General features: G+C 43.0%; 1 protein-coding gene and 1 non-coding gene across 2 annotated transcripts in view; one reads left to right on the top strand and one right to left on the bottom strand.

Moving 5' to 3' along the window:
* The window catches only part of RCBTB1 (RCC1 and BTB domain containing protein 1), a 33,001-nt gene extending 14,020 nt beyond the window's left edge, over positions 1-18,981 (bottom strand). Inside the window, exons 1-8 of the mRNA XM_065896334.1 lie at positions 18,906-18,981; positions 18,625-18,794; positions 17,706-17,856; positions 8,736-8,902; positions 5,932-6,090; positions 2,894-3,001; positions 2,265-2,407; positions 1,050-1,240 (exon numbers count right to left, since the gene is read on the bottom strand). Of these exons, the coding sequence (XP_065752406.1) occupies positions 1,050-1,240; positions 2,265-2,407; positions 2,894-3,001; positions 5,932-6,090; positions 8,736-8,902; positions 17,706-17,856; positions 18,625-18,750 (1,045 nt within the window). The 5' untranslated portion in view covers positions 18,751-18,794; positions 18,906-18,981. The remainder of the gene's footprint in view (positions 1-1,049; positions 1,241-2,264; positions 2,408-2,893; positions 3,002-5,931; positions 6,091-8,735; positions 8,903-17,705; positions 17,857-18,624; positions 18,795-18,905) is intronic.
* LOC136137887 (U6 spliceosomal RNA) lies at positions 14,763-14,869 on the top strand. Its single transcript, XR_010656750.1, has one exon. It is a non-coding gene; the product is annotated as a U6 spliceosomal RNA (small nuclear RNA).
* Positions 18,982-27,061: the final 8,080 nt, after the last annotated feature.

The following is a 27,061-nucleotide window of genomic DNA, read 5'->3' as shown; positions in this document are numbered from 1 at the left end:
CAAACATCAACCTGAATCCACTATCCTTTTTTTTTTTTTTTTAAGGCCGGGCCGTGCGGCATGTGGGATCTTAGTTCCCTGACCAAGGATCAAACCTGGGTCCCCTGCAGTGGAAGCTCAGAGTCTTAACCACTGGACAACCAGGGGAAGTCCCCCACTATCCTTTATAATACCTCTGTTTTGATCCCTTCCTCCCCAAAAAAGTATTTGAGATTCATTGAAAGAAAAATAGGGAAGGAAATTGGAATTAACAACTCCACAAAGTTAACAAAACCACAAGTTTTTCATTTTTTTTTAAAGTTCATTTTTGGTTCATGTTATATGAGATTATGTAATAAATTTAATATAACAGAAGCACTTAAGAACAGGTTCCTCAAATAATTTGTACATGAACGTTCATAACAGCACTATTCACAATAGCCAAAAGGTGGAAACCATCCAAATGTCCATCAACAAATAAATGGATAAACAAAATGTGGTCTACGTATACAACAGAATACCACTCAGCCATAAAAAGAAAAGAAGTACTGATACATACTACAACCTGGATGGGTCTCAAAAGCAGAGTAAAAGCCAGACATAAAAGGTTGTACATTGTATGATTCCACTTACATGAAACATCCAGAACAGGTAAATCCATAGAAACAAAAAGCAAATTGGTAGTTGCCAGTGGTTGGGGGAAAGAAAGAATGGGTGTTCTTTTAAGGTGATGAAAGTGTTTTAGAACTTGATATAAATGATGGTTGCACAACATGGTGAAGGTATTAAATGCCCCTGAATCGTACGCGTTAAAAATGGTTAATTTTAGGTACGTGAATTTCACTTCAATTAAACTGAAAACACTGAAGGGGAGAAAATAATAAATCCATATAATATTCCATAACGTTTTAATAAATTGTATTATGCAAACCTAATTTGGGGAAAGGTATTAAAGCTAACGGAGGATAAAACATCTTGAACCTAAAAAAGCCCACAGCCAGCAAATGTGCAGGAACACCCGTCAGCTGATGACACCCTTGGCTGGGGGGAGCAGCCCTGAGCTTCCTTACCTATAGACAGGAGGCGCCAGGTGACGGCGGGCGTGGCGAAGCAGGCGAACACGTCGTCGGTGGAGGAGAAGTGGGTGAGGTGGGGCAGGGTCACCGACTGGCCCCGGCACTGGCCCCACATGTACACGTGCCCTCCCTGCGTCTTGGCTGCAGACGTGTGGGCAGAGTGGCAGGCCGCAATCTCTATTACCCTGGGAAGTTTTCAGAAAAATGCACGTCACTTCTTTTTCACAGAAGCCTAAGCGTGCCACACAAGGTAAATAAAAAGTGCGCGCTCAGAACACCTCAAAAAGCCCAAGATCCAGGGACTTTAGCTACCACATCATACTGACAAAAGCAAAAGACTAGAGCAAGAGTACTGTGTGTCTCCCTTCCTGGCTGCCCCACTTCTCACGCTAACCTCATTCTGAGTTAGGATGAATAATGCATACTGTTGAAGAAAACCTGGATAAAGGGAATAGAAACCAAAGTAAATGAGGGAAGTGGACCCTGGAAAAAAATGTCCTGACAGTTCTGGAGGCTTAGACAGTAGCAAAAAAATACTGTATTCAATATACCATTTCCTTACAAATACAACTTTATCTCTCACCCCCTACCAATGTTCAGAACACTCATTAAGCTGATAGGCACTGGTCCGGGGGTCATGGACTCTGAATGTCCCAATCCAAATGGACATCAAGCCAAACTTACTACATTCTCCGTATGCTTCTTAGGCAGGGTCCCAGAATCAGAAGTCAACATTCTAACACTTAGTGGGTAAGACCTCACAATATGGCTGAACAAACATTAAGCATCTATTCTAGTAACACACATTAAATCAAATCAATATTTAAACAGATAATGCCCTTTCAAGGGCAGATTTTATTTGTTTAAAAGTTGTTTTAGTTGGCTCAAAAAGAAGAGTTTATACTATGCTTTAAATTTCAACATGGTGACAGACCTTACTTTTCTTCCCTACTAAACAGGCAACAAGAAGCTGCAGGGATTATACCCAGATGCATTAATGCCTGCCTACCAATCTCAGGTGGTTATCTGAGAAAGCTGTGTAAGGATCACGTCAACTTCACGTTCATTCTGACTGGTACAACACTCCTTTGTTCAAAATGAGAATGTTAATAAACAGAAGAGCTACACAGCCAAAGACCACAGCTCCAGCACACACAGTCCCAAGTCCCAACGCACACACAATTCCGAGACATGGTACTGACAAGTTACCTTTCTTTCTCCACCATGATGTGTGCTGGGCTTAGCAGGTTATTTTTATTGCCAGTTCCCAGCTGCCCATATGTGTTAGCTCCCCAGGCATAGAGCAAGCCCTCATCAGTTAGTGCTAGAGTATGTGCATAGCCGCAGACAATCTGCAAGTAAATTTAAATGGTTACCATAAACAGGAAGGGCAGGGAAAACATCTACTTAAAGATTAGGGCCAGCTTCTGCAGAATGCCAATTCATCATCAGGTGTGGGCTGACATTCTCTGGAACATTAAAAAAGCATTAGAAAAGCCTATACCTGAGACTACTAGATATTTTTCCATTCCTTTTTTTTTTTTTTTACTTATCAAGACCAGTGTGCCAGCACCATGGTCTTGCTTCCCATCATGGGAATTTAGGAAAGATATAATATTAAATGTGGAAGATGAAGGCCCAGGGTACTCTTCAAAAAGACTTACTAATGAGTACATCTCTGGGAATTCCCTGGCGGTCCAGTGGTTAGGACCCCACACTTCCACTGCAGTAGGCATGGGTTCGATCCCTGGTCGGGGAACTAAGAGCCTGCAACTATTCCGCCAAGTCAGAGCAGGGAAGATAGATGGGGACGAGACCTAAGGGTCCACCATACGTACCTGGTTCACACAAACGCTGTGCAAAGCTGCCACTCTCACGGGGGTCAGCTGATTGCCGTTGTTTCCCAAGCCTAGCTGACCATTGCCGTTGTAGCCCCAGCCGTATACCTTAGACAGAGAGAGGGGGAGAACAGGCTTTTAAAACTGCTGGTAAGAGGGAAGAGCTAAAAATGTCATCCATCTAAACAAATCAGATACTTTTTTCACTTCCAACACTCATATTCCACTAAATGTGATCCTACAACTGATCTCCAAACAGAAGATGCTTTAGGGGTAGGGATGACAGAATCTAGCAGACTCCACAGCTTACTAGTTGGATAGCCTTGGGCAAGTCATTAACTCTTGTTTTAGGCATGAGGAAGCTGAGGCTCATTAACAATTACTAAGTACCTACTGTATCTCAGGACCTTGTGAAAGGTACTAGGAATAAGCCTTTGGAAACAGTTTAACAGGAGAGATGGACACATGCAAATTTTTTGCAGCCAGGCGGCAAGTGCTATAATAGAGAGATAATCAAGGCACTACAGGTAGAGAGGAGAAAGGATTTAGCCACAGAAGAAAGTTTAGGCAAGACTTTTCAGAAAGCAGAGGTCTGAGCAGGGCTGAAGGCACTTCAGGGGGAGGGCACAGAATGTGCTGGAGATAGCTGGGGTGGCGGCTGGGGAGAGAATAGAAAGAAAGGTAAGGGCCCAAAGGGCCAAAACACAAACCAAGGAAAGTGCAATGCATCTGTGCATCTTCCACTGAAATATTCCAAAACTGAGATCAATATGACTACATTTGTATTCTGGAAAGATCACGCTGGCGGCAACATGAAGGGTGACTGCGGCGTGTAAGACCAGAGGCAGGGAGACCTCGACATATAACCTCATCTCCCATCAGCAAACAGGTGAGCTCTGATGAGGGTCCAATGAAGGCGGTGACAGCGGCACCACAAGAGGGACCAGGAAAGAGGTTAAAGAAGGAGACATAAGGGAATGTGGCGATCCCTTAGACGCCCTAAGCAAGAGGGGGTCATCAGCTGAAAGCAGCAGAGCTGGGCATAGGTTTGACAGCGAGAGTTAAAGGTTTAGAATGACCAGCACGGGACATGGGTAAAGTACTGGTCAGGAACAGACAAAAGGCCTTGCTCAAATCAGAAACACGAGATATGGGTGGCAACACGCCCCATGGCAACACAGGGCAAACAGGCATCGGCGAGGGCCTTTCCAGTCAGGGTGACAGAGGGAAAAAGGGGACGTGGAGTTTAGGGTACAAACAAGAGATGGTTACAAGCACTTTCAATGCCAGAAGTCTAATAGGTTTGAACTTTCTGGGGAGAAATTTGGCAATAGCTATCAAAAATTCTAATGACATACTCCCTGACCCAGAAATCCTATTTCTGGGAAATTATTCTATAGACATACTTGCAAGAGTGTGCAAAGATATACACACTCACAAACAGTAACAAAGAAAAGCAGTGCAACAAAGTTTATAAACAACAATTGAAAGGCCCATCAGGAGAGCTCTGGATGCGGGTCATGTGCACAGGAAAACCAACACCCATACAAAGAAAACTAAGCAACTATTATAATGGAAGCAACTATCAATGGTCTGATAATAGATTCAGGTAAAACATACGTTGTTAAGCAGAAAAGCTGCAGACTGGCCGAAAAAAGCAGTAGGTATAACAATCCCATTGTTTAAAGAAGGTACTTATACTCAACCATACATAACTAACTATAGAGAAAAGTCCAAAAGGATATACATCAAACTATTAACAAAACTGAAGGAAAGGTATTCACTTTTTACTTTGTATGTTTCATTTGTTTTCCTTTGTTGAAATAATCACATAATAATAATTTTAAAATTAAATTAATTTTTTAAAATAAAGAAGTGGAAAATACTGGAATGGAGGATGTTAGATGACTATCCCAAGGAATTCGGAAGCCCTCTGGTGTGATACCGGGGTTGATTCAAAAAGTGAGCTAGGGCTTCCCTGGTGGCGCAGTGGTTGGGAGTCCGCCTGCCGATGCAGGGGACACGGGTGCGTGCCCCGGTCCGGGAAGATCCCGCATGCCGCGGAGCGGCTGGGCCCGTGAGCCATGGCCGCTGAGCCTGCGCGTCCGGAGCCTGTGCTCTGCAGCGGGAGAAGCCACAGCAAGTGAGAGGCCCGCGTACGGCAAAAAAAAAAAAAGAAAAGTGAGCTAACAAAGCCGAGCATTCAGTAAACTCTAAACCACCCTCGCACCCCAATGCAGGATGCCATACGTCTGTGTCCAAAGAAGCATCTTTGAATAATTTTTGTGCACTGAGACAGGCACAGGTGGTAACAAGTTCATTGACGCAGAAGCTTCAACCAGAATTATTTTATAGAAATAATGATCCGCTCAAAGGTGACTATGGTAGAAGGTCACTGAAAGGTGGGTTTTTAAAAGTAGCCAATAACAATCAGGACGAAAAATTCTCCTTTTGCAAGTTGCTTCTTCCTGTGGACAAACATTCCAGACGTAGGTAGGTACAGAGGCTTCACGCCCATTAGAGTTACTGCGTATAAACATCGCCAGCTAACTTTAAAGAGTGCACATTGCCTCTTGCCTTCTGAGGTGGCCCGCACACTCTGTCAGTGGAGTGTGTCTCTCCCAGGGCCGCTCACACTTTCTGAGATGGACCGCATTCTCGCCATGCAATGAGTATCTCTCTAAATAAACCTTTCACTTAAAAAAAAAAAAAAAAAGAGTGCATAGTTCACTTTTTCATTGGAAGAAAGAGGTAGTATTAAATTCTTTTATCTACTACATTAAATCACAAATACCGATAAGCCTTGGGCTATCTGGATCTGGCAAAAAACACATTAGAACCTTTACTTGCAGATAAATCTTGGAATTTAAAAATTCATAATGAGGAGCAAACATCCTGTGATTACAACCTCAATCAGTTAACTATCTACGGAGCTATCAAAACAAAGCACTCTTCCTTCCAGAATCTACCTGGAAAGAAAAGGACATTTCACTGAAGGAGGAGATAGGAGGAGAAAGGGGGATGCAGACATCGCTCACCTCACCATTGTCCAGAACAGCCATGGATGAGGTCTGACCGCAGGCAATGCCAACCACCCTCTTAATATGTAAACAGTTTGTAACTTTGCGAGGAGTTGGTTGATTTGCTGTAGATCCTGATCCCACCTGGCCACAGTTGTTATAGCCCCAAGCAAACACCTACACAACAGAAGGGGAAAAGAAAAAGAAAGAAGAGTAAGGGTGAAAATTCTACCTCTAACACACAATAACAATCATAAAATAAAAATAAACCCACTTAATGCGTACTTACAATGTGCTAAATGGTCTTAAGTGCTTTACATGCATTAACCCATCTAATCCTCACAGTAATCCTGTAAGATGACCCTGGGATAGGTACTAATATCATCCCCATTTTATACATGTAAAATAGACACAGAGAGGTTGAGTGACTTGCTTGAGACTCCACAGCTAGCAAGCAGAATTTACTACTAATCTGAACCCAGGCAGTCTAGCAGCGCTCTTAACCGCTATGTTATACTTCCACTATAATTATGGCAGCTATATAGGATTTTTAATCCGGCATCAATAGGATATGAGGTATATGCCACATAAGTATGCCACAGTGATATGAAAAAATCAGCCAAACTCTCTGGGCACAAATAAGTCTTTTTTTTTCCATCGAAACTTTTGAAACCATACTATGCTTTTCCCTATCTCACTAATCACCAATAGGAGACATTATATAAATTTTCCTGATGACACAAGCCTACCATCATTGTAATTATCAATCATAGTTCCACGTCCTAACACACGCTCACAAGTACTAAGGAGATGCTGTCCCTACAGGAATGACAATGGGGTTGTTAGGCTATTCTTGATGACATTTTCTGAGTTCTCATTTGCTGTCTGTCAGCTCCAAGCAGCTCCCCTCCTCAACTGCATCCTCTTTACTTTTGGCCTGTGATGGACCATAACCTGAAAACCAGATTTCTAAGGGAGAGAGACACAAACAGAGCTCTATGCTAAGTTAAAGAAGAAAAACAAAACTAAAAATCACTTTAAGTTAATTATTAACTGAGCCTATCAAATAAGAGTGTGATCAGAGAGAAGAATTACAGAGGAGGGCAGATGCTGGTAGCAGAGGAGATAACTTCCTCCGTCACTAGGAGAATTTGTAAGGACCCCTCTCACCCCCTTCACTTGCCTGTGGGAAGTGGTCCTCACACATCCTGAGTTCCGGCTTCCACAATTCTCTTTTCCTCTGTCAGCACTTTCTATCTAAGTTCACGTGTCTGAGGCTGCCCACGTGATGTCTTAAAACCCACGGCTGATGTCTTAAAAAGAATATGTGCTACAGGTTCATTTCACAGGCACAAAAGAAATAACCTGCCATACTTCCTGAAAGTGGATTCACTAGCTAGTGTAATAATGCAAATATTTATCCAAAGTAGCATATGCTTCAGGTTAAAATAAACCAGGAATCCAGGCTGCACAAATTAGCAAGTTCTAATTTCAACAATCATTCTTCTGCACTTCTTTTCAAATATCCCAAGTTCCCTTCCAATGCAGTTGCCTTTTATTTTAAAAATGGGGACGAGGGTTCCACTAACCAAGAAACAGACTAGGAACAGCAGGTTCTGCACATAAGGCCTGCTAGGCCTGGCTCCAGCACATCCCAGCCATGAAACCTTGATCTCCCTAAGGTGCTTTGGTTTGTTCACCCATAACCTACCCTACTTAGTAAAATCACGGTAACAGCACTGAAGGACTTTAAACAGGGAACGATATGATCTGATCTGCATTTCATAAATCACAGGGGGCAGAGAAGTAATACTGCACAGACAGACCAACTAAAAAGCTATAGAATAAAAGAGACCATGGCAACAGTCCAGGAGATGACAAGGCCTGGCCTAAGGTTATGGAGATGGAGAGGAACAAGACGATACAAAAGACTGGAAGGTAGTACCAACAGGATGAGTAACATTTAAGCTAAGCATGGAACTTGGGGGGTGAACAGGTTGTTCAGAACCTACTGGAATGTTGGTAAAGTTATTTTCTATGACATCATTACATTTACTGAAAAACAAAATAGACCTTAGGGGATGGGGGTCATTAAAAAAAACAAAAGTATAGAAAACTGTCATACACATCTGATTTGTAATCTTAGCAAAAAGCATGAGACTCAACTGCCTTAAGAATTAACTCTACTGTCTTCAAAAGAGTGGTCCTGATCACACAATATAAGTTGTATTAGAAAAAGGGTTCATTCCCATACTGTTCTTAGCGACGCACACGGGGCTGCTATGTTCACACCATATCCAGGTACAAATATGGTCATTTTTTTTTGAAAAGCAAGGCACTTTCACAATAGCCAAAGGCAGAAATGACCCAAATATTCATCGACAGATAAATGGATAAACAAAATAGACAATGAAATATTATTCAGCTTTAAAAAGGAATGAAATTCTGCCGCAGGCTGCCACATGGATGAACCTGGAGGATATTATGCTGAGTGAAATAAAGGCGGTCACAGTGGACAAATACTGTATGATTCCACTCATGTGAGGTACCTAGAGTAGTCAAATTCTTAGAGATAGAAAGTAGAATGGTGCTTGCCAGGGGCTGGGAGTAAGAGAAAGGAGAGAGAGTTAATGTTTAACTGGTACAGAGTTTCAGTTTTGCAAGACGAAAAGAATTCTGTGGATGCATGGTGGCGAGGGTAGCATAACAATGTGAATATACTTGTCACTAAATTGTACACTTAAAATGGTTAAGTTGGTAAATTTTATGTTACATGTATTTTACCACAAGTTAAAAATAAAGAATAAAGGCAGGGCACTTACCTCTCCATCAGCTGCCAGAGCCATTGAATGATGTGAGCCACAAGCTACTTCAACCACTTGCTTGATCAAGAGGTTGGTGCAGACTTGGATGGGAGCAATGCCTTGGTTGGTCGTCCCATTCCCAAGCTGGCTATATCCATTGTGGCCCCAGGCATAAACAACTCCATCTATACAGGGTGGCCGCACACAAAGAATCAGCTCAAAGAAGAAACAGTAACCCCTGTACTTTGCTCAACTCATCTTCCAAGCTTAATTGCTTTTTGTGACATTGTGATTTATAAGAAATACGTATCTGGTCACCCAGATTACAAAAATACGCTTATCTTGTATATTTAGTCTTCACCCACAGTTCCTGTCTCACAGCTCCCAAAACCGGTGGAATATCCTAAGTGTTGAGAACGATAAGGGTATCTTTTGTCATGTGACTGAGGTGACTTCTGCAAGCACCTAAGGATGATGGGTCTGTTGCCAGAAGAGCCAACCACAAGATGAGAGGGTTAGAGGGGAGAGGGGCTGGAGGCGGAATTAACTGCCAGTGACTTCGACAATCACGACTATGTAATGAAGCCTCCATAAAAACCCAGGAGGACAGCTAATTCTGGCCCCTGTTCAGAGAGCTGCCATGTCGGGGAACCAGAACACTTACATGTGCCACTGTGCCAGGCACCAGGCTCTACGAGGACAGAAGGTCCTTTCTTTGGGCTGTTAACTCATATCCTTTAATATCCTTTTATAATAATCAGTAATCTAGTGAGTAAATGGATTTTCTGGAGTGCCGGGAGCCATTCTAGCAGATTAATCAACCCAAGGAAGGAACTCCCTGTCGGTCCAGTGGTTAGGACTCTGTGCTTCCACTGCTGAGGGCCCGGGTTCGATCTCTGGTCGGGGAACTAAGATCCCACGTGCCACATGGCGGGGCCCAAAACAAAGGAAAACCCAAGGAGAGGGTCACGGGAACCTCTGATTTGCAGCAGGTTAATCAGAAGCACAGGTAACAACCTGGTCTGGTGACCAACATCTGAAGTGGAGGGTGGTCTTGTGGGACTGAGCCCTTTACCAATGGAATCTGATTCTATCTCCAGGTAGGATTCCTGGACACCATGCTGGTACACACACACACACACACACACACACACACACACACACACACACACACACACACACACACACACACACACGGAACTAGGTCCAGGAACTCTCTATTCAGTTGATGCCAGAAAAAGGATTTGCAAGAACAGCCCTGACTCACAGACATGTGGTTTTTGAAGACAAAGGATAAAAGGGCAAGGAATGAGGAACCTTTGATTCCTAGATGGTTACCTAGTCACCATGGTATGAAACTGCAGCTGTGGTGCAATCAGTTACTAAAGGTGAAAGTCACCAATGCCGTTTAGAAATGGGAGTAGACGGAACTCCCAAGGAGTTGGCTCAATGGATATATAAGGAAATGCAAAATAAGAAGCACACTAAATAAACAATTCCTGGGACTTCCCTGGTGGTCCAATAGCTAAGACTCCACGCTCCCAATGCAGGGGGCCCGGGTTTGATCCCTGGTCAGGGAACTAGATCCCATGCGCTGCAACAAAGATCCCACATGCAGCAACGGAGCTCCTGCGTGCCACAACGAAGACCCAGCACAGCCAAATAAATAAATGAATACTTTTCAATCAATAAATAAGCAATTCCCCGCTTATTTCATATGTAAGAGCCAAAATAAAAATAAAACAAAGTGCTTGGCCTTGATGCTGATTCAAGCTCAGATCTGGGTCAATCTGAGCTCCAGCCATTAGCCTCAAAGCTGCCTAGAAAGGGAAACGTTATGCAACAGAAAGTACCTCTAGTACCTCTGGGTCGCCAAGAAAACAGTTACCATAGGAGAAGGGCAAAACCAAGAAACAACTAAAAGCAAGGGGTATAGTGTGAAGGAACTGGCTTGCTTTGAGGAGCAGCAGCGTCAGCTTCCTGAGGAACCTTTACTGAACCGGATTGTGAGAGGAACTAATTCAAGGGCTGTGTCTTTGACCTTGAAGGCTGCAGAGTGGAAGAGCATGTCTGCGCTGATGCAGGACCCACTGCTCTCTACTGAACAATCACAGGTGGCTGTACATGGTCCAGACACTCAGGAGGTTATTCCTGAGCAGACAGCCAGGTTGGTGGACTGGATGAAAGCCACTGTAAAGTCTGTTTATCCTGATGAGAGGGATTTCCCAACTCCCCCAATTAATGCCAGATGGAACACCCCAGATGAAGCAGCTGAGATGCTTCGCATGCAAGCCACGTGGGACTGGCTTTATGATGACTGGGATATTCACCCACTGAATACGCCCATTAGCCAGATTATGGTAAATGCTGTGATTAAGGGGGGTCCCTGTTACATGGGCACCTCATGTAACTTTACTGCTACAAAATCAAACAGTTTGAGACACCTTATCTAATCTGCTATCTCCACTTCCCCATAGGGGCCTTACTAAGAACATTAATTATGAAAATAGGGAAAGACAAAGGGGAGAATCAAGGGACTCACCCCAGCAGAGCGAAAGTCTTCAAACGGTTGTTACAAAGTGGGATGAATAAATCGGATGCTGATGCAGTTGAAACCAAGGTGTGGCTGCAGCACGACCAGGACTGGTGAACCAATGGGACCCCATGTTGGTCTCTAAAATTAAAGGGCCCCAAACAAGTCCGCTCTATTTATCCCAGCTTGGAAGGCATTAAAAAGCCAGAAGGTAAAGATTAAGATAAGAAAATTGACCAGGAATGCCCTGGGGCAATGGTAAGGAAGATTAATCAAGATAAAGATTGACCTAAAGGCCAGGATCTTCTGGCCCGACCCCCAGCAAGGCACCCAAGGGCATAAGCACATGTGTGGGTGAAACAGCCATGGGGAGGAGAGGAAACTTTTCTGATACAGGACCCCAATGCACTGTGATTCCAAAACCTGTTGGTGAAGTCTTAACAGCTAAGGTTAGAATGGGGGAGACAGATGGGTAACAGTTGATGGGACTCAAGTGAAAATCTGAATGAAAACTGGGGTTTTGGAACAGATTCTGTGTGATGTGGATGCATCCCCCTTACCTGAACGGAGTCTTGGGATGGATATTACATCAGACTGGGGACTGCTTCCCCAACCTAACATTGTAAAACAGAAGGCGTGTAAATCTGCCCTCAGGCCGGTTTTACTGGGCGCTAGATGGGAACCACTAGAACTGCCTGAGCCCGCACAGGTGCTGAACTTAAATATAGAACACCTTGTGGACAGAAAGAGCTCACCATTTTAATTAAAGCTGGAACACTGGTACCAATGCACTCACCGTACGGTAGCCCTGTGAGGCCTGGGGAAAAGGCAGGTGGCTCCTAGGGGGTAACGGTAGGCTATGGAGGCGTAAATAAAGTTGTGCCGCCTACAGCCTTAGCAGTTCCGGTCGTGGCTTCAGCCTCAAAGAAGATGCAGCAGGCCAGCAGAAGCCGGAACCCAGGGGCTGACCTTGCACATGCTTCCTTCTCAATCTCAGAAAAAAGCCAGCAGCAGTTTGCCTTCATGTGGGGAGGATCCTGGTTTACTTTTACTGTGTCATCACAGGTTTATCTGAACTCACAAGCTGACTGTCACAATTTGGTCAGAAGGGATCTGGACTTGACACAGGTCTCAAGTGCAATCATACACTATACTTATGACATTATGACAATGTTGGAAACTGAAGAGCAGGCAAGGAGTGATGTGAATGCCATGGTGACACACATGACCCACTGGGGCTGGTTAATAAATCCCACAAAGGTCCCAGGGCCTACCCAACAGTAAAATTCTTAGGAATAACCTGCCGAAGCCACGAAGAACCTTCCACCAGAGGCTAAACTAAACTGCTGTCGCCACCCACCCCTAGGACCAAAGCAGCAGCAGCAAGCCAGCATTTGGGTGGTTTATCTGGCATTTGGAGAATACATATTCCACATCTGGAAACCATGCTAGCTCCCATCTATAAGATTACCCGAAAGACAGGTGTATCTGAATGGGGACCTGCGCAAGAACAGCCCGTGTCTGAATGAGCAGAGGGCGGCAGCTCTCCCAGTGCTTATGGGGCTTTACGGCCCCATCAGATATGATTCTGAGAGTATCTGCCACCTGCACTCCGCAAGAGGAGCTTATGGCAAACCCGGGAGCAGCTCCCAGCAGTGACCACTGGGATTTTAGACCAGAAAATTCCCAGATGCCGCTGTCTGGTACACACCGTTTGAGAGAAAATTAGTAGCCTGGGCATTAATTGAGACTGCCTCAATGATTGAAGGACATAAAATAATCATGAGACCTCAGATGCCCATAACATCCTGGGTGGTGTCGGAGAAGCCCTCTAATAAGAAAGGCGGTGACCCAAAGAGTTTCGTAATAAAACAGAAATGGCTTACAGGGGAGTGTGCTGCTGGGGGGATGCAGACAGGCGTGAGCAGGGAGCCTCTTTTCATCTAGGACCGACTTTGGAGCTGCCTGAGGAGCTGCTGGAACCCACTGCCTTGTGGACATGCCCTGTGAAGCTCTAACTGAACAACAAAGAGCCGCCTGCTTTACAGACACCGTTCCAAGGTGAATGGACAACATCCCATTTGGAGAGCGCCCACGTTAAGACCAGTGGATGGCAAGAATAAATCAGTGCAGTGGGCTGAACTGCAGGCTGTTTTCCGAGCAGTGATGGAAGAATTAAGCAATGGTAAAAACCCGTATGTTTGGGTCTTTACCAACTCATGGGCTATAGCCAATAGCCTGGCTGTATGGTCAGGTAGATGAGCAATGGAAACTTGACTGTTAAAGGGATGCCCACATGGAGCATGGCCCTATGGAATCACTCTGGGAATTTAAGAGGCACATTAAAGTAGGACATGTTGATGCCCATCACAAGAAGCTGACTGGAACCACCAAGTGGACCATTTGGTGCACTCCCTTGACGTGGCCACCTGGGTCCATGGAATGAATGGGCACAGTGGGGCTGCAGCAATGCAGAGGTGGGTTGAATCTAGACATATTTCTCTTGCACTTTGAGAGGCACAAAATGCCAACAAGAACCATTCTGTCAACGAGAGCCAGGGACTGCAGATGGCTATGGGGAAAACTCCCTGGGGAGAAGGCCCCCGCCGCCCCCCCCCACCCACCCCCCACCGCACTGAGCTAGCAAGGGGATTACACTGGAGCAATGCCAGTAGCCTCAGGGGCTATAAATGGGGTCCTAACAGGAAGAGATCCTTTACTCTGGACTGAGCCTTGCATACCAGGTAGTAGAGGCAAATACTCAAAATAGTATTAAAGGACTGGAACAGAAAATACTGTACCTTTTTTTTCTTTTTGCTCAGACAAATCACTGATCAATGGCATGGGTAAAATAAAGGCATTTTAAAACAGTGTCTCAAAGATTTCTCTCACACCTGCTTCCTTGAGAAGCCACTAGGGATGTGTTTCACCCAAATGAGGGTATAATCCAAGGAGGAAGACACAGGACACAAAAAATAGGGGATCCAGAAAGGACAAAGGATCCAGAAAGAACAAAGAAGGGACATCCGAGGATGATGGTGAAATGAAGTTTTAGGCCGACGGCTGTGCAACAGCCTAGAGTGACCAGTCCAGGCTAGAGTAGGGGGACAGAACACTCCGGAGATGTACTGATATGCTCAGAGGTGCCCAGAAGCAACACTGTGCTATAGGGACTTCCCTGGTGGCGCAGTGGTTAAGAATCTGCCTGCTAACCCAGGGGACACGGGTTCGAGCCCTGGTCTGGGAAGATCCCACATGCCGCGGAGCAACTAAGCCCTGGCGCCACAACTACTGAGCCTGTGCTCTAGAGCCCGCGCATCACAACTACTGAAGCCTGCGCGCCTAGAGCCTATGTTCTGCAACAAGAGAAGCCACCACGATGAGAAGCCCAGGAACTGCAACGAAGAGTAGCCTCCACTCGCTGCAACTAGAGAAACCCCGCACACAGCAACGAACACTCAACACAGCCAAAAATAAAATAAATAAAATTAAAAATTTAAAAAAAAATACTGGTGCTCGCTTCGGCAGCACATATACTAAAATTGGAACGATACAGAGAAGATTAGTATGTCCCCTGCGCAAGGATGACACGCAAATTTGTGAAGCGTTCCATATTTTTGTAGTGAGGTGGATGGACCTAGAGTCTGTCATACAGAGTGAAGTAAGTCAGAAGAGAAAAACAAATACCGTATGCTAACACATATACGTGGAATTAAAAAAAAAATGTTATGAAGAACCTAGGGGCAGGACGGGAATAAAGATGCAGACCTACTAGAGAATGGACTCGAGGACACGGGGAGGGGAAAGGGTAAGCCGGGACAAAGTGAGAGAGCAGCATGGACATATATACACTACCAAATGTAAAATAGATAGCTAGTGGGAAGCAGCTGCATGGCAAAGGGAGATCAGCTCGGTGCTCTGTGACCACCTAGAGGGGTGGGATAGGGAGGGTGGGAGGGAGACACAAGATGGAGGAGATATGGGGATGTATGTATATGTATAGCTGATTCACTTTGTTATAAAGCAGAAACTAACACACCATTGTAAAGCAATTATACTCCAATAAAGATGCTAAAAAAAAAAAAATACTGCGCTATAGAAGAGTTTCAGCATACATTTATGAAAAACAAGTAAGCCCAGGAAAACAAACAGTTGTATAAGAAAGGAGATGGCTCAGCTATAAATAATACTTATCAACTCCTAGTAATGTGAACACTGAATACTGATTAAACCAAAGTGGTGATATCCCTATAGTGATGCAATAAGGTGAGGGAAGGTAGGAGAAAGAGAGCTAAATTCTATCTGCTGTTACAAAAAGTCAAAGGATAATATCTAAAGTAAAAAAAATTTAGAAATAGCAGTATAAGCATGTTAATTTAAAAATATGAGAGTAAATACCAGAAAAAAACACCTGAAGGAGTTAAAAAGTAACTCCACCTGAATAGCAGTTTCTAAGAGTAAGGAGGAGTGAGACAGAGTCCTGTTTTCTACTAAAACCCATATACTATTTGATGGTTTAAAGTGTTAAAACTGTTTTTAAACTATGTGACTATTTGTAATACTTATAAAATACACACAAATATATGTATCATACATACATTAAACATCCGATACATCATGTATCATATGTATGTTGTAGTAAATGTATTATAACAATCAAAACTGAATTAAAAACAAAAAGAAGACTATTCCCACAAGAAAACCAGTTATTTGGGCTTCCCTGGTGGCGCAGTGGTTGAGAGTCCACCTGCCGATGCAGGGGACGCGGGTTCGTGCCCCGGTCCGGGAAGATCCCACATGCCGCAGAGTGGCTGGGTCCGTGAGCCATGGCCGCTGGGCCTGCGCGTCCGGAGCCTGTGCTCCAAAACGGGAGAGACCACAGCAGTGAGAGGCCCGCGTACCGCAAAAAAACAAACAAAAAAAAGAAAACCAGTTATTTATATTTGTGTTTTATGTTTATTTATATCTTAATTGTAACATTCAAGATAGTTAAAACTGTAGGATCTGGACTCTGAAAATAATTCCAGAAGAAAAGTTATAGTTGCCCAAGGTCACTACTTTGAAGAAAACCAAGAATCCGAATGCATATGTTTCTGTATGTTTGCTCCAGAAAAAACTGCTTCAGTATTTTATGGTCAGAAATCAATGCCTCATTAAAATTAACATGTGTTAGGAAAACATTAAATCATCAGGTCACAATGGATGACAAGCTGAACCAGTCTGCAAAGAAGCAACTGCTTGAAAGACCCCGTGTGATGCCGGAAGGCATGATGACACAATGCAGAGGCAAGATAATCACCTCATTATACTCCACACCAGTTCTACTCTTACCAGACAATCATGCTCACATCTGGATCTCACAGCCTGAGAAAGATGTGGAGAACTTGGGAGTGGATTCAGATGTAAGTTAAAGGCTGTTAAAAAGCTCAATACCAAGACCCACGGTAACATCCAAGGAAGCTGTGATTCCCCAGGCTAGAGACAGAAAGGCGGAGAAGCAAACGCTCCCACGTGCGCCCTACAGTTTACCCAACAAAAAGCTAGAGAGCAAGAACTAATGTGCCTAAAACATAAAGGGAAGAATCTGGGTTATATATGACAGATTTTCAGAGAGCTCTGGGTGCCCACAGTACAGATAAATCACCAAGAAAGAATGCAGAGGCCCCTCTGGTGATCTTGGGGAGGCAGAGAGGAAAAGAATCTACCCCACATTCTTTCCATATGGCACCCACACGAATGCCAAGGAAAGAACTGAGATTTCTTGAATTCAAGATTCACACAAGGAAAACCAGTACTAACTGTGTTTTTAAAACTGTACCAAGTGGGCTTCCCTAGTGGCACAGTGGTTAAGAATCCGCCTGCCAATGCATGGGACACAGGTTTGAGCCCTGGTCCGGGAGGATCCCACATGCCGCGGAGCAACTAACCTCGTGCACCGCAACTACTAAGCCTGCGCTCTAGAGCCTGTGAGCCATTACTAAAGCCCGCGTGCGTGCCTAGAGCCCGTGCTCCCCAACAAGAGAAGCCACTGCAATGACAAGCCCATGCACCGCAACGAAGAGTAGACCCCTCTCGCCGCAACTAGAGAAAGCCCACACACAGCAACAAAGATCCAACGCAACCAAAAAAAAAAAAAAGTACCGAGTAAAACCTGGACGTTGCCTTGCTACAACAATTCACTGAAAAATTAGGCTGAAGGACCACTTCATCTGCTATAGTTCATCTTTCACAACTTTACATAAGTTGTCGAAAGCCTGCTTAAATTGCAAGTCATCCTATGGCTGTTCCAGAGGGAGCCTGAAGTGTTTAACTTTTACCTGTTTTGTGTACTTCCGCTCAGAAATTAAGACACAAATCATTCAAAATCCAATATCTGATACAAGCCCACCACCCCTTAGCTTAGAATTAACTGCTCGATTTCCCACAAACAGAAGCTGGACTTATTCCCACTTTACCTTCGGTGCTGAGAAGAACATGTGGTCCACTCCCATAACTAAGGCTCTTAATCTTCTTTCCACATAAAGCTTCCAGCTTTTTGGGTACAAGTGTACTCTGGTTATCTCCAGTTCCTAGACAGTTACTGTAGTTCAGTCCAAATACAAAGACCTGGGAAACAAATAGTTCTGTCTGAGTCACTTGGCCTATATTTACACAAAAGGTCCCTTCTCCACTCTGAATATAAGACACACTAGAACTCAGTTTGACAGCTCAGTAGCTAGGAAGAGACTGACATGCTTGTTAAGAAACATTCAGGGCTTCACTGGTGGTGCAGTGGTTAAGAATCCACCTGCCAATGTGGGGGACACAGGTTCAATCTCTGGTCCGAGAAGATCCCACATGCTACAGAGCAACTAAGCCTGTGCGCCACAACTACTGAGCCTGCGCTCTAGAGCCCACGAGCCACAACTACTGAAGCCCATGTGCCACAACTACTGAAGCCTGCGCGCCTAGAGCCCGTGCTTGGCAACAAGAGAAGCCACCGCGATGAGAAGCCCTCGCACTGCAACGAAGAGTAGGCCCCGCTCGCGGCAAGTAGACAAAGCCCACGCACAGCAATGGAAGACTCAACGCAGCCAATAAATAAATAAACAAACAAATAAATAAAATCTATTAAAAAAAAGAAACATTCAACCTCTGCTGACTAAAGTTTTAGAATATTTGGCTATACTATGAAACTCAAAGAGCAGTAGGGATGAGGGGTATTAAATCAAGAAACTGAAAGAAAAGACAAATTCTATCAAAGACAACCATCTTTTTGGATTTTAGGCTCTCTTTATGCCCCACTTTTTCTCAGTCTTCACATTGCACACTTTAAAGCTCAACCCCAAATAAGCCCTAAAATTAAGCCTTGGGTTTTGAGAGATGCTTACTTACCTCGTCATTGTCAGTAACATACAGCGCTTCGTTGGCTGAGGTGCCGAAGACACAAGCTTTCCGAATAGATGCAATTTCTTGAGGTGAGAGCAGAGTGAAGATCGGCCACTTTCCTACATCCACCATGACTCTGGTTTCAAGTAATTCCTAAAAATAAGCCGACATCTCTGCTGTAACAAACAAAATTCCAAAATAAAAAATTAAATCACCACTAAACTAGAACAAAAAAAGACAATGTTAATACAAGGAAACAAAAGCTAATTTCAGAATAAACCACCTACTTTTGGTTCAATGAATCGCTCACTTGGCCCAGCAACGTGTCCAATCCTTCCTCTACTTTCAAACCTGTGCCTTTTCAAACCTGTGCCTTTTCCTGTAACGGGAGGAACAACCTGCTGGAACCAACTGTCTGTCTTGCCCACGTACAAGTCAGTGCTCATCTGTCACATACATGTTTATGTGCAACCCGACAGCAGACAAAGGAGAGAAGACATGCCAACCAGATGAAACCAAGGTCTTGTCAGGTATTTTCCCCTCCAGGGTACTGAGATAAAGTTAAAGGTTACAATACTCATTTGTCTAAGGTAGTTAATTCTCAACTAGGAGTGTGTGTGTGTTATAAAAATCAGAATCATTACTTCTACCTCCCTACTCTCCCACTACCACCCACAGGATGCTCTGAAAGACCCTCATCCCTTGTAGAAAATCACTGCCACACTGAGCCACTGTTTAATGATAGAAATGGGACATCCCTCAGATAGCCTGGAGTGGCAAAAACATTAAGAAGCAGTAGCCTAAGATTTACTGGATGAAAACATAAAAGAAAGTATTATGTTCTATTCCTAATTTATATGACGACATATATACATGGACATTTCATTTCACATGGAGAAAAGTTATATGAACAAGGGTAAGAGAATTCACCCTCATCTTGGTGTCAGAGCTGATGACTACAGATTTCATGCAAGTAGCAATTAGCTTAAAGAGCACCCTATAAAAAGTAGAGATATGTATAAATTTCCACAAAACTCTAAATTTGATCTGTTTAAGAAGTTTTACACAAAGAATCCTGGTCATAGCTCCAATTCTTCGAGAGTTAAAAAGTATCTCTAGAAAGTCCAGGGGGCTGCACAAAGCACAAACCCTATCATGCCAAGTGAGTTTCCATTCTGGCTCTCACCTCTGGAAACTGAAATAGAACCAAGCAGTTGATAAACACAACCAGGGTTTCCTAATGAGCTACATAACTCATGATAACTCAGGAAGTTCCTTCCCGCCCACCCTCTTTTCAGACCTTTAAAATTAGCCAAGCGAGCCAAGGTCTTTCTGGCCTCAGAACCTCCAACAGTACCTATAGAACAGATCCCTGGGGCTTGGGCTTACTTAGCCAGGGCCTCAGTTTCCACCGCCGAGGGAGGTTTTATCCATCAGCACCAGCTTGGATGACAAGGACCAGATGCTTGCAATACCCCAAGGATCACAGCGCATATTCAGTAAGCATTAAACACCATCAGGACAGGCTGGTCCCTATCACTGCATAGCCAGACTCCTGGACTAACATTTGAATGTTCTGAAAAGTGTGCATGAATGTGTATGTATGTGCGTGCGTGTGTGTGTTGGTGGGAAGAGATAAAGGACTTCGGGGAGGGTAAAAACTAATACATAAACATGTTAAAAAAGTTGTTTCAAATGGTACAAAAGGATAGAGGAAAGTAAGTCTCTCTACCATCCCTCCCCAACCCGCTCCTCAAAGGAAACCACTGAAACAGTGATTCTAATTCCTTCCACAGTGTAGATTTACACAGCATTATATGTGTGAATGTGTGGAAGCTTCCCCCCGCCGCCACTTAACAGTACATCTTTGAAATCATTCCTATTAGCACATATAAGAATTACCTCATTTCTTTTCAATGGTTCTACACAGCATTCCATTACATCGATTTAACAGCTTACCTGTTTCTACTGGGAGACATTTAAGTCACTTCCAGTCTGTTGCTAACATGAACAATACTGAAACTACTGTTTGCATACATTATATACATGTCTTTTTAATATATGTTTCTAAGATAAATTCCTAAAAATGGAATTGCAGGGTCCAAGTCTAATAGCTGTTTTACCTTTAATAGCTATTTCAAACTGTCCGCTACTAAAGTAGTACCATGTTGGCAGCCCCTTTCACCTGCATCCTTGCTCACAGTGTATTATCACGGTGTCTCAGTTTTGTTTAAACTTTAATTTCTCTTATGATGAGTGAGGTTGGGATCATTTTTTAAAAATAATCACAGTCATAGCAACAATAACTAACACTTCTTGAGTATTATGTGCCAAGCACTGTTGCAAGTACTTCACATTTATTAATTCATTTAATCCTCACTTTATAGACAAGGAAATGGAGGTAAAGCGACTTTAAGCGTTTGCTCAAACTAGTAAGTGGCAGATTCGGGACCTGAAGCCATGCCACCGGGAGCCAGCATGTGTAACCTTCACCTCTCAGTCTCATGTGATTAAGAGTCCAGGTGCCATTCTTTTACATAAAGCCCCTATTTTTCCTACTGGACTGCCATTCTTTTCTTTGTTCTTGATTTATAAATGTTCCTTGTATGGTAAGAAGATTGTCTTAAATGCTGTTAGAAGTAAAAGAAAAGATGCCCCCCAGGGCTTCCCTGGGGGCACAGTGATTAAGAATCTGCCTGCCAATACAGGGGACATGGGTTCGAGCCCTGGTCTGAGAAGATCCCACATGCTGCAGAGCAACGAAGCCCGTGCACCACAACTACTGAGCCTGCGCTCTAGAGCCCATGAGCCACAACTATTGAAGCCCGCGCGCCTAGAGCCCATGCTCCCCAACAAGAGAAGCCACTGCAATGAGAAGCCCACACACCACAACGAAGAGTAGCTCCCGTTCTCCGCAACTAATGAAAGCCCGCGCGCATCAATGAAGACCCAATGCAGCCGAAAATAAATAAATAAAATAAATTTATAAAAAACAACAACAGGGGGGAAAACACAAGAAATGAAACAATGTGGATATCTATAAGCAGGTAGATAAATTCCAAGAAAATCCAGATGCCTATTTCCCTAGAATATGAACTGTATCAAAGCCTGTATCAAAGCGTATCAAAATTTAATATTTTATGGTAATATACAATTACATTTTAGATGGGGGGAATAATTACATTGGCCAAAACTATGATTCACCACCTTTAACATTACAACACAAAAGGATATTACCATTCAAAGTTATACAACTTCCTGACAGCACTGTAATCATTCTGAAGTCATTCATCACTTTACAGGCAACTCTGCCCTAAGGGTGTGGTAATCTGCTGAAAAATCGCCAAGCTAACTCGCATAATGATGGCTTATCATACAGACAGAGTCTACCCATTGCTAAATTTGGTAAGAAGATTGTCTTAAATGCTGTTAGAAGTAACAGAAAAGATGCCCCCCAGGGCTTCCCTGGGGGCACAGTGATTAAATTGCTAAATTTAACAAGACATTTCTCCAAACACTTGTAACTTAAGAGTCAATATAAAAGCCAAGTCATATATCTTCCATGTCCACGCCCTTCATAAAATCAGAAAGCATCACCAGTAGCCCTGGCCTGGTAGAAAGGACAGAGATTGCTGAGGACTGGGTTTTAGTCCCAGGTTTACTTTTTTCTTTTTTGCGGTACGCGGGCCTCTCACTCTTGTGGCCTCTCCCGTTGCGGAGCACAGGCTCTGGACGCGCAGGCTCAGCAGCCATGGCTCACGGGCCCAGCCGCTCCGCGGCATGTGGGATCTTCCCGGACCGGGGCACGAACCCGTGTCCCCTGCATCGGCAGGCGGACTCGCAACCACTGCGCCACCAGGGAAGCCCCCCAGGTTTACTTTTAATCAAAAGTAACCTGATACTTTTAATCAGAAGTAACCGTGATAACCTTCCTGAGCCTCAGTTTCCCAAAAAGCTGTTCTATAAAAATCTACAATTTTATGTTAAACATGTAAGGAAGAAGCTATGTGGATTTATGAATGCATGAGAACAACAAAGGCAGTAACACTGGCCAAGCAAGTAATTTACTGCTAGCAACTCAAGAAGTTAGTAGGATTCAGCAGTAATTAACCAAGTGCCTAAAGAAAGATAATCCAATGTTTTCCCTTCCCATGTTACTGTGCATCAAAAGGGAAGATGCTAACAAAAAGCTAAGCTATGTGCTTATTCCCAAATAAAGAACAAACCAAAAACCCCACAAAAACCAAAAGTACTCTGTAAGACTGAAGTATGTTATAAAACAATATGTACTGGGACTTCCTGGGTGGCACAGTGTTAAGAATCTGCCTGCCAATGCAGGGGACACACGTTCGAGCCCTGGTCCAGGAAGATCCCACATGCCAGTGGAGCAACTAAGCCCATGCGCCAGAACTACTGAGCCTGTGCTCTAGAGCCCGCGTGCCACAACTACTGAAGCCCGTGCGCCTAAAGCCAGTGCTCCGCAACAAGAGAAGCCACAGCGGTGAGAAGCCCGCGCACCACAATGAAGAGTAGCCCCCGTTTGCCGCAACTAGAGAAAGCCTGCGTGCAGCAACGAAGACCCAATGCAGCCAAAAATAAAATAAATTTATATTAAAAAAAAATGTACTACGTGAATACAATTTTTTAAAGTATAACGTATAAAGAAAAAGGATATACACACACCAAAATGTACTTCACTGGAGAGATTAGAAGTGATATTTTCTTGTTTAAATATATTCCAAATTTCTGTAACATACACTTTGTGATCAAAAATATTTTATTTAACATCTTTATTGGAGTATAATTGCTTTACAATGGTGTGTTAGTTTCTGCTGTATAACAAAGTGAATCAGCTATACCTATACATATATCCCCATATCCCCTCCCTCTTGCGTCTCCCTCCCACCCTCCCTATCCCACCCCTCTAGGTGGTCACAAAGCACCGAGCTGATCTCCCTGTGCTATGTGGCTGCTTCCCACTAGCTATCTATTTTACGTTTGGTAGTGTATATGTCTATGCCACTCTCACTTCATCCCAGCTTACCCTTCCCCCTCCCCGTGTCCTCAAGTCCATTCTCTACATCTGCATCTTTATTCCTGTCCTAAGTATTTCAAATGAAACTAAAGCTTAGTTATTTTAATTATGCTTACCCCCTAAGCTGTTAAAAGTTTTAAGAGGTATTCTTGCTTTCAATTCACAACCTAGGGTGGCAGAATGTTTCGGGCAAATCTGTAAAATGAGTTTTTAATATAAACTTAAATGTAGAAGGTGTGAATGTAAAAGGGTACAGCCAACATGGAAAACATTATGGAAGCTCCTCAAAAAATTAAACATAGAATTACCATTTGATCTAGCAACTCCACTCCTAGTGTAAAGATTTTAAAGCAGGTTTTCCAGATAGTTGTACACCAATGTTCAAAGCAACATTATTCACGACAGCTAGAAGATGGAAAACCCAATTATCTATCAACAGATAAATGGATAAACAAAATGTGGTATCTACCTACAACGGAATGTTATTCAGCCTTGAAATGAAATACTGACACACAGTACAATAGGAATGAGCCTTCAAGACATTATGCTAAGTGAAATACGCCAGACACAAAAGAATAAATACTGTATGAGTCCACTTACACGAGGTACCTTGAGCAGTTAAATTCACGGAGACAGGGTAGAATGAGGTTGCCAGGGCCTGGGTGGTATGGGTTTGGGGAGTTATTATTTAATAGATACAGAATTTCAGTCAGGATGCTGAGAAAGTTCTGGAGACTGAGAATGACGACACTGGCATAACTTAATGTCATTAAACCGTATACTCAGAAACGTTAAAATGATAAATTTAATGTTATGTATATTTTACCACAACTTTTAAAAATCAAATAATGATCCCATGGGCTTTTATCAAGCCTGTATTAATAAACTCAAAGATGCATTTTTAAAAATTAAATGTAGAAGTTTCAGACCTGAAAAATAATTCTGGGAAAGTATAATCATAATTCTGTCTTGGGAAGGCAAGCTCAGATTAGGGAAATTCTGAATGGAACATTTCTAAAAGAAATATCACCTTCTTAGAACTTTCCAGAACTTACAGCAATTCAAACTAGACCAAACTAATGGCCTCGATGAACAGGTCCTTCCAGGGCTTGATGGATAATCATAAAAATGAGTTGTAATTAGCGTGTCAGTTATGTTAAATAGTTAACTTGTGAAGTTCAATGAGATAGTGACTTTTTTGCATTATTTTTATTCATTATTTTATTTAGGAAATACTTTCTCATAAATAGCACTGACATGTTCAGACTGAATTATCACTCATGCATTAATAGGTGAATCAACGATTTTTTTGCTCTATGGAGATAAAGCAAGGACAGAAGAACAGAAAAGAGAAATGGAAGCAGAGATTGGAAAAGAGTTTAATGATCTCAAAGGATAATATGCCGACCCACTTGGATCTCCATATTTTCTTTGGCACTTGAAAATACATCCTGTGTTCCCACAGACTGACTCTGTGTCCATTAGTACTAAAGATCTATATCCCATTCCCTGGGATGGCTTTTCCTAGCGACTGGCACTGTCCCTCAGAGAGCTGGTGGCATGGGGAAGAAAAGGTTATTTCATTTTACACTCTGAAAGCAAATTCAATCAAGAAGGCAAACAGACCTTCCAACTTTAGAAATCTACATCTAGAACTGGAAGACTGAAGGAGTAATGTAGCAGCCAATCTTCTGATCCCTCTAAGAGCACATTTGTTTTCCCTTCCCCTAAGAACCAAGTGTTAAGAGAGGGTGAGGGGAAGGCTTTGTTTTACTGATCCAGCAAAAATATATTTGAATATGTCTAGAGCATTTAAAAAAACAACAGGAAAGAAAATAATATAGGAAAACTTTGTTTCTGATGAAATAATGGTCTCAGTACTAAACAATACCAGAAATTTAGGGTTGCCTCGTAAGCCAGCACGTGGCTTCCACAGAGACCTCGACCCCCAAATTCTAACCAGATGTATTTGGCGCAAAGGAGACTGATGTTACTGATGAGACTTTACACCTCCCAACCCATCTTCTGCTGACCTAAGAGCTTGCTAAGGAAAAGAGGTCAAAACAGAGTGAGCAACCCAGAACTGGTTAGCCCCGAGATTCTGACTGCTTTTCGGGTGTCATCCTTCGGGCATGAAGTGAACTTGTATCATTCTTTATCTTGGAAGCTGATACCCTCACAGGAAACAGGAAGGACTCTGAATGTTGGGACAATCCATTTAAAATGGCCTGTACGTTCCTCATCATACAAGCCATAGCCAGGCTTAGACTATTTGAGACAGCCATGTCAAATATGAAAAATGATTTTTAATTGCAAAAAACTTTAAAGCACTCACACATAAACTGAAGATTCCTAATAGAGGTTTCTCTCTTTTCATACACTGGGTAGGTGATGATTTTACTTATCAGTTTAGTTGCTAACCCACCTTACAATAGGAATTTATTTATAGTTAGTGAGCTACTGATAAAGTCTGAGATGCCTTGCCAAAAAAAACCTCTACCGTTATGATAATGTGAACAAAATGACAGTATACATGAATTCTTCTGACAATGACCCCATATACAATAATGCTGGGGGAAATCATAAAGCAATACAATCATGGCCCCTGCCTCTGAGGAACTTCAGGACTAACAAAGTCAATCCTAGTAAGTGGAAACCTAGAACGCAAATGCAAGTGAAACAACTAAGCAAGCAACGAGATGCAACATGCAAACATATAGCCCACGTGATACATGCAAATGGGAAAAAAATATGTGCACAACAATTACTATATAAAAATTACGTCTCCCAGAAAACTGTTACATGAAATCCCAGAACTCAGATTCTCAGTATTGTAAGCATATGACAAAATGTAAGCATTTCCTCAGTGAAGATCATCCGGGTTTCCTGCAGGAACAAGTGCTTTTTCATAGCCTTCTTCCTTTTTCACCAACAGAAGTTCCCATTTGAAGACAAAAGATTTAAGGATGTGGCCATCTTTCCCTATTTTTGAGTACATTATATTTCAATTCTATGAAAACTTTCAAACAGAGGAAACAGGAATAGGGTTTGGGGTAAACTTCTGGGGCACAACATTACAACTCATTATGTCATATATCCACGCTACAGCAAAAGCAATTCAAAAAACCTCTCAAGTTACAGAAGAGCTACATGTTACTCATAGCATTTTCTTCCATACTTATTCTGATGAGCTTTTTGAGACTGAGCAGATACTACAATTCTGATTTGGACACCAAATGTATTTCCCAGGTCCAGACAAGCCTCTGAAAGAATCGGCCTAAAAGTCTTTTAAATAAAAATACACTTTAAAACTATTTCACCTATTCTCTGGTATAACTACATCAAAGGAGCAAAGTTTCAGAGATTTGCTGAGACACTGATGCTGTTACAGGTAGAACAGCTGTCATC

This window comes from Phocoena phocoena, chromosome 18 (genome assembly GCF_963924675.1).
Source record: "Phocoena phocoena chromosome 18, mPhoPho1.1, whole genome shotgun sequence".
NCBI classification, from domain to species: Eukaryota; Metazoa; Chordata; class Mammalia; order Artiodactyla; family Phocoenidae; genus Phocoena; species Phocoena phocoena.
Note: the sequence above shows the minus strand (reverse complement) of the source record. Positions and strands in the feature narration are given on the sequence as shown.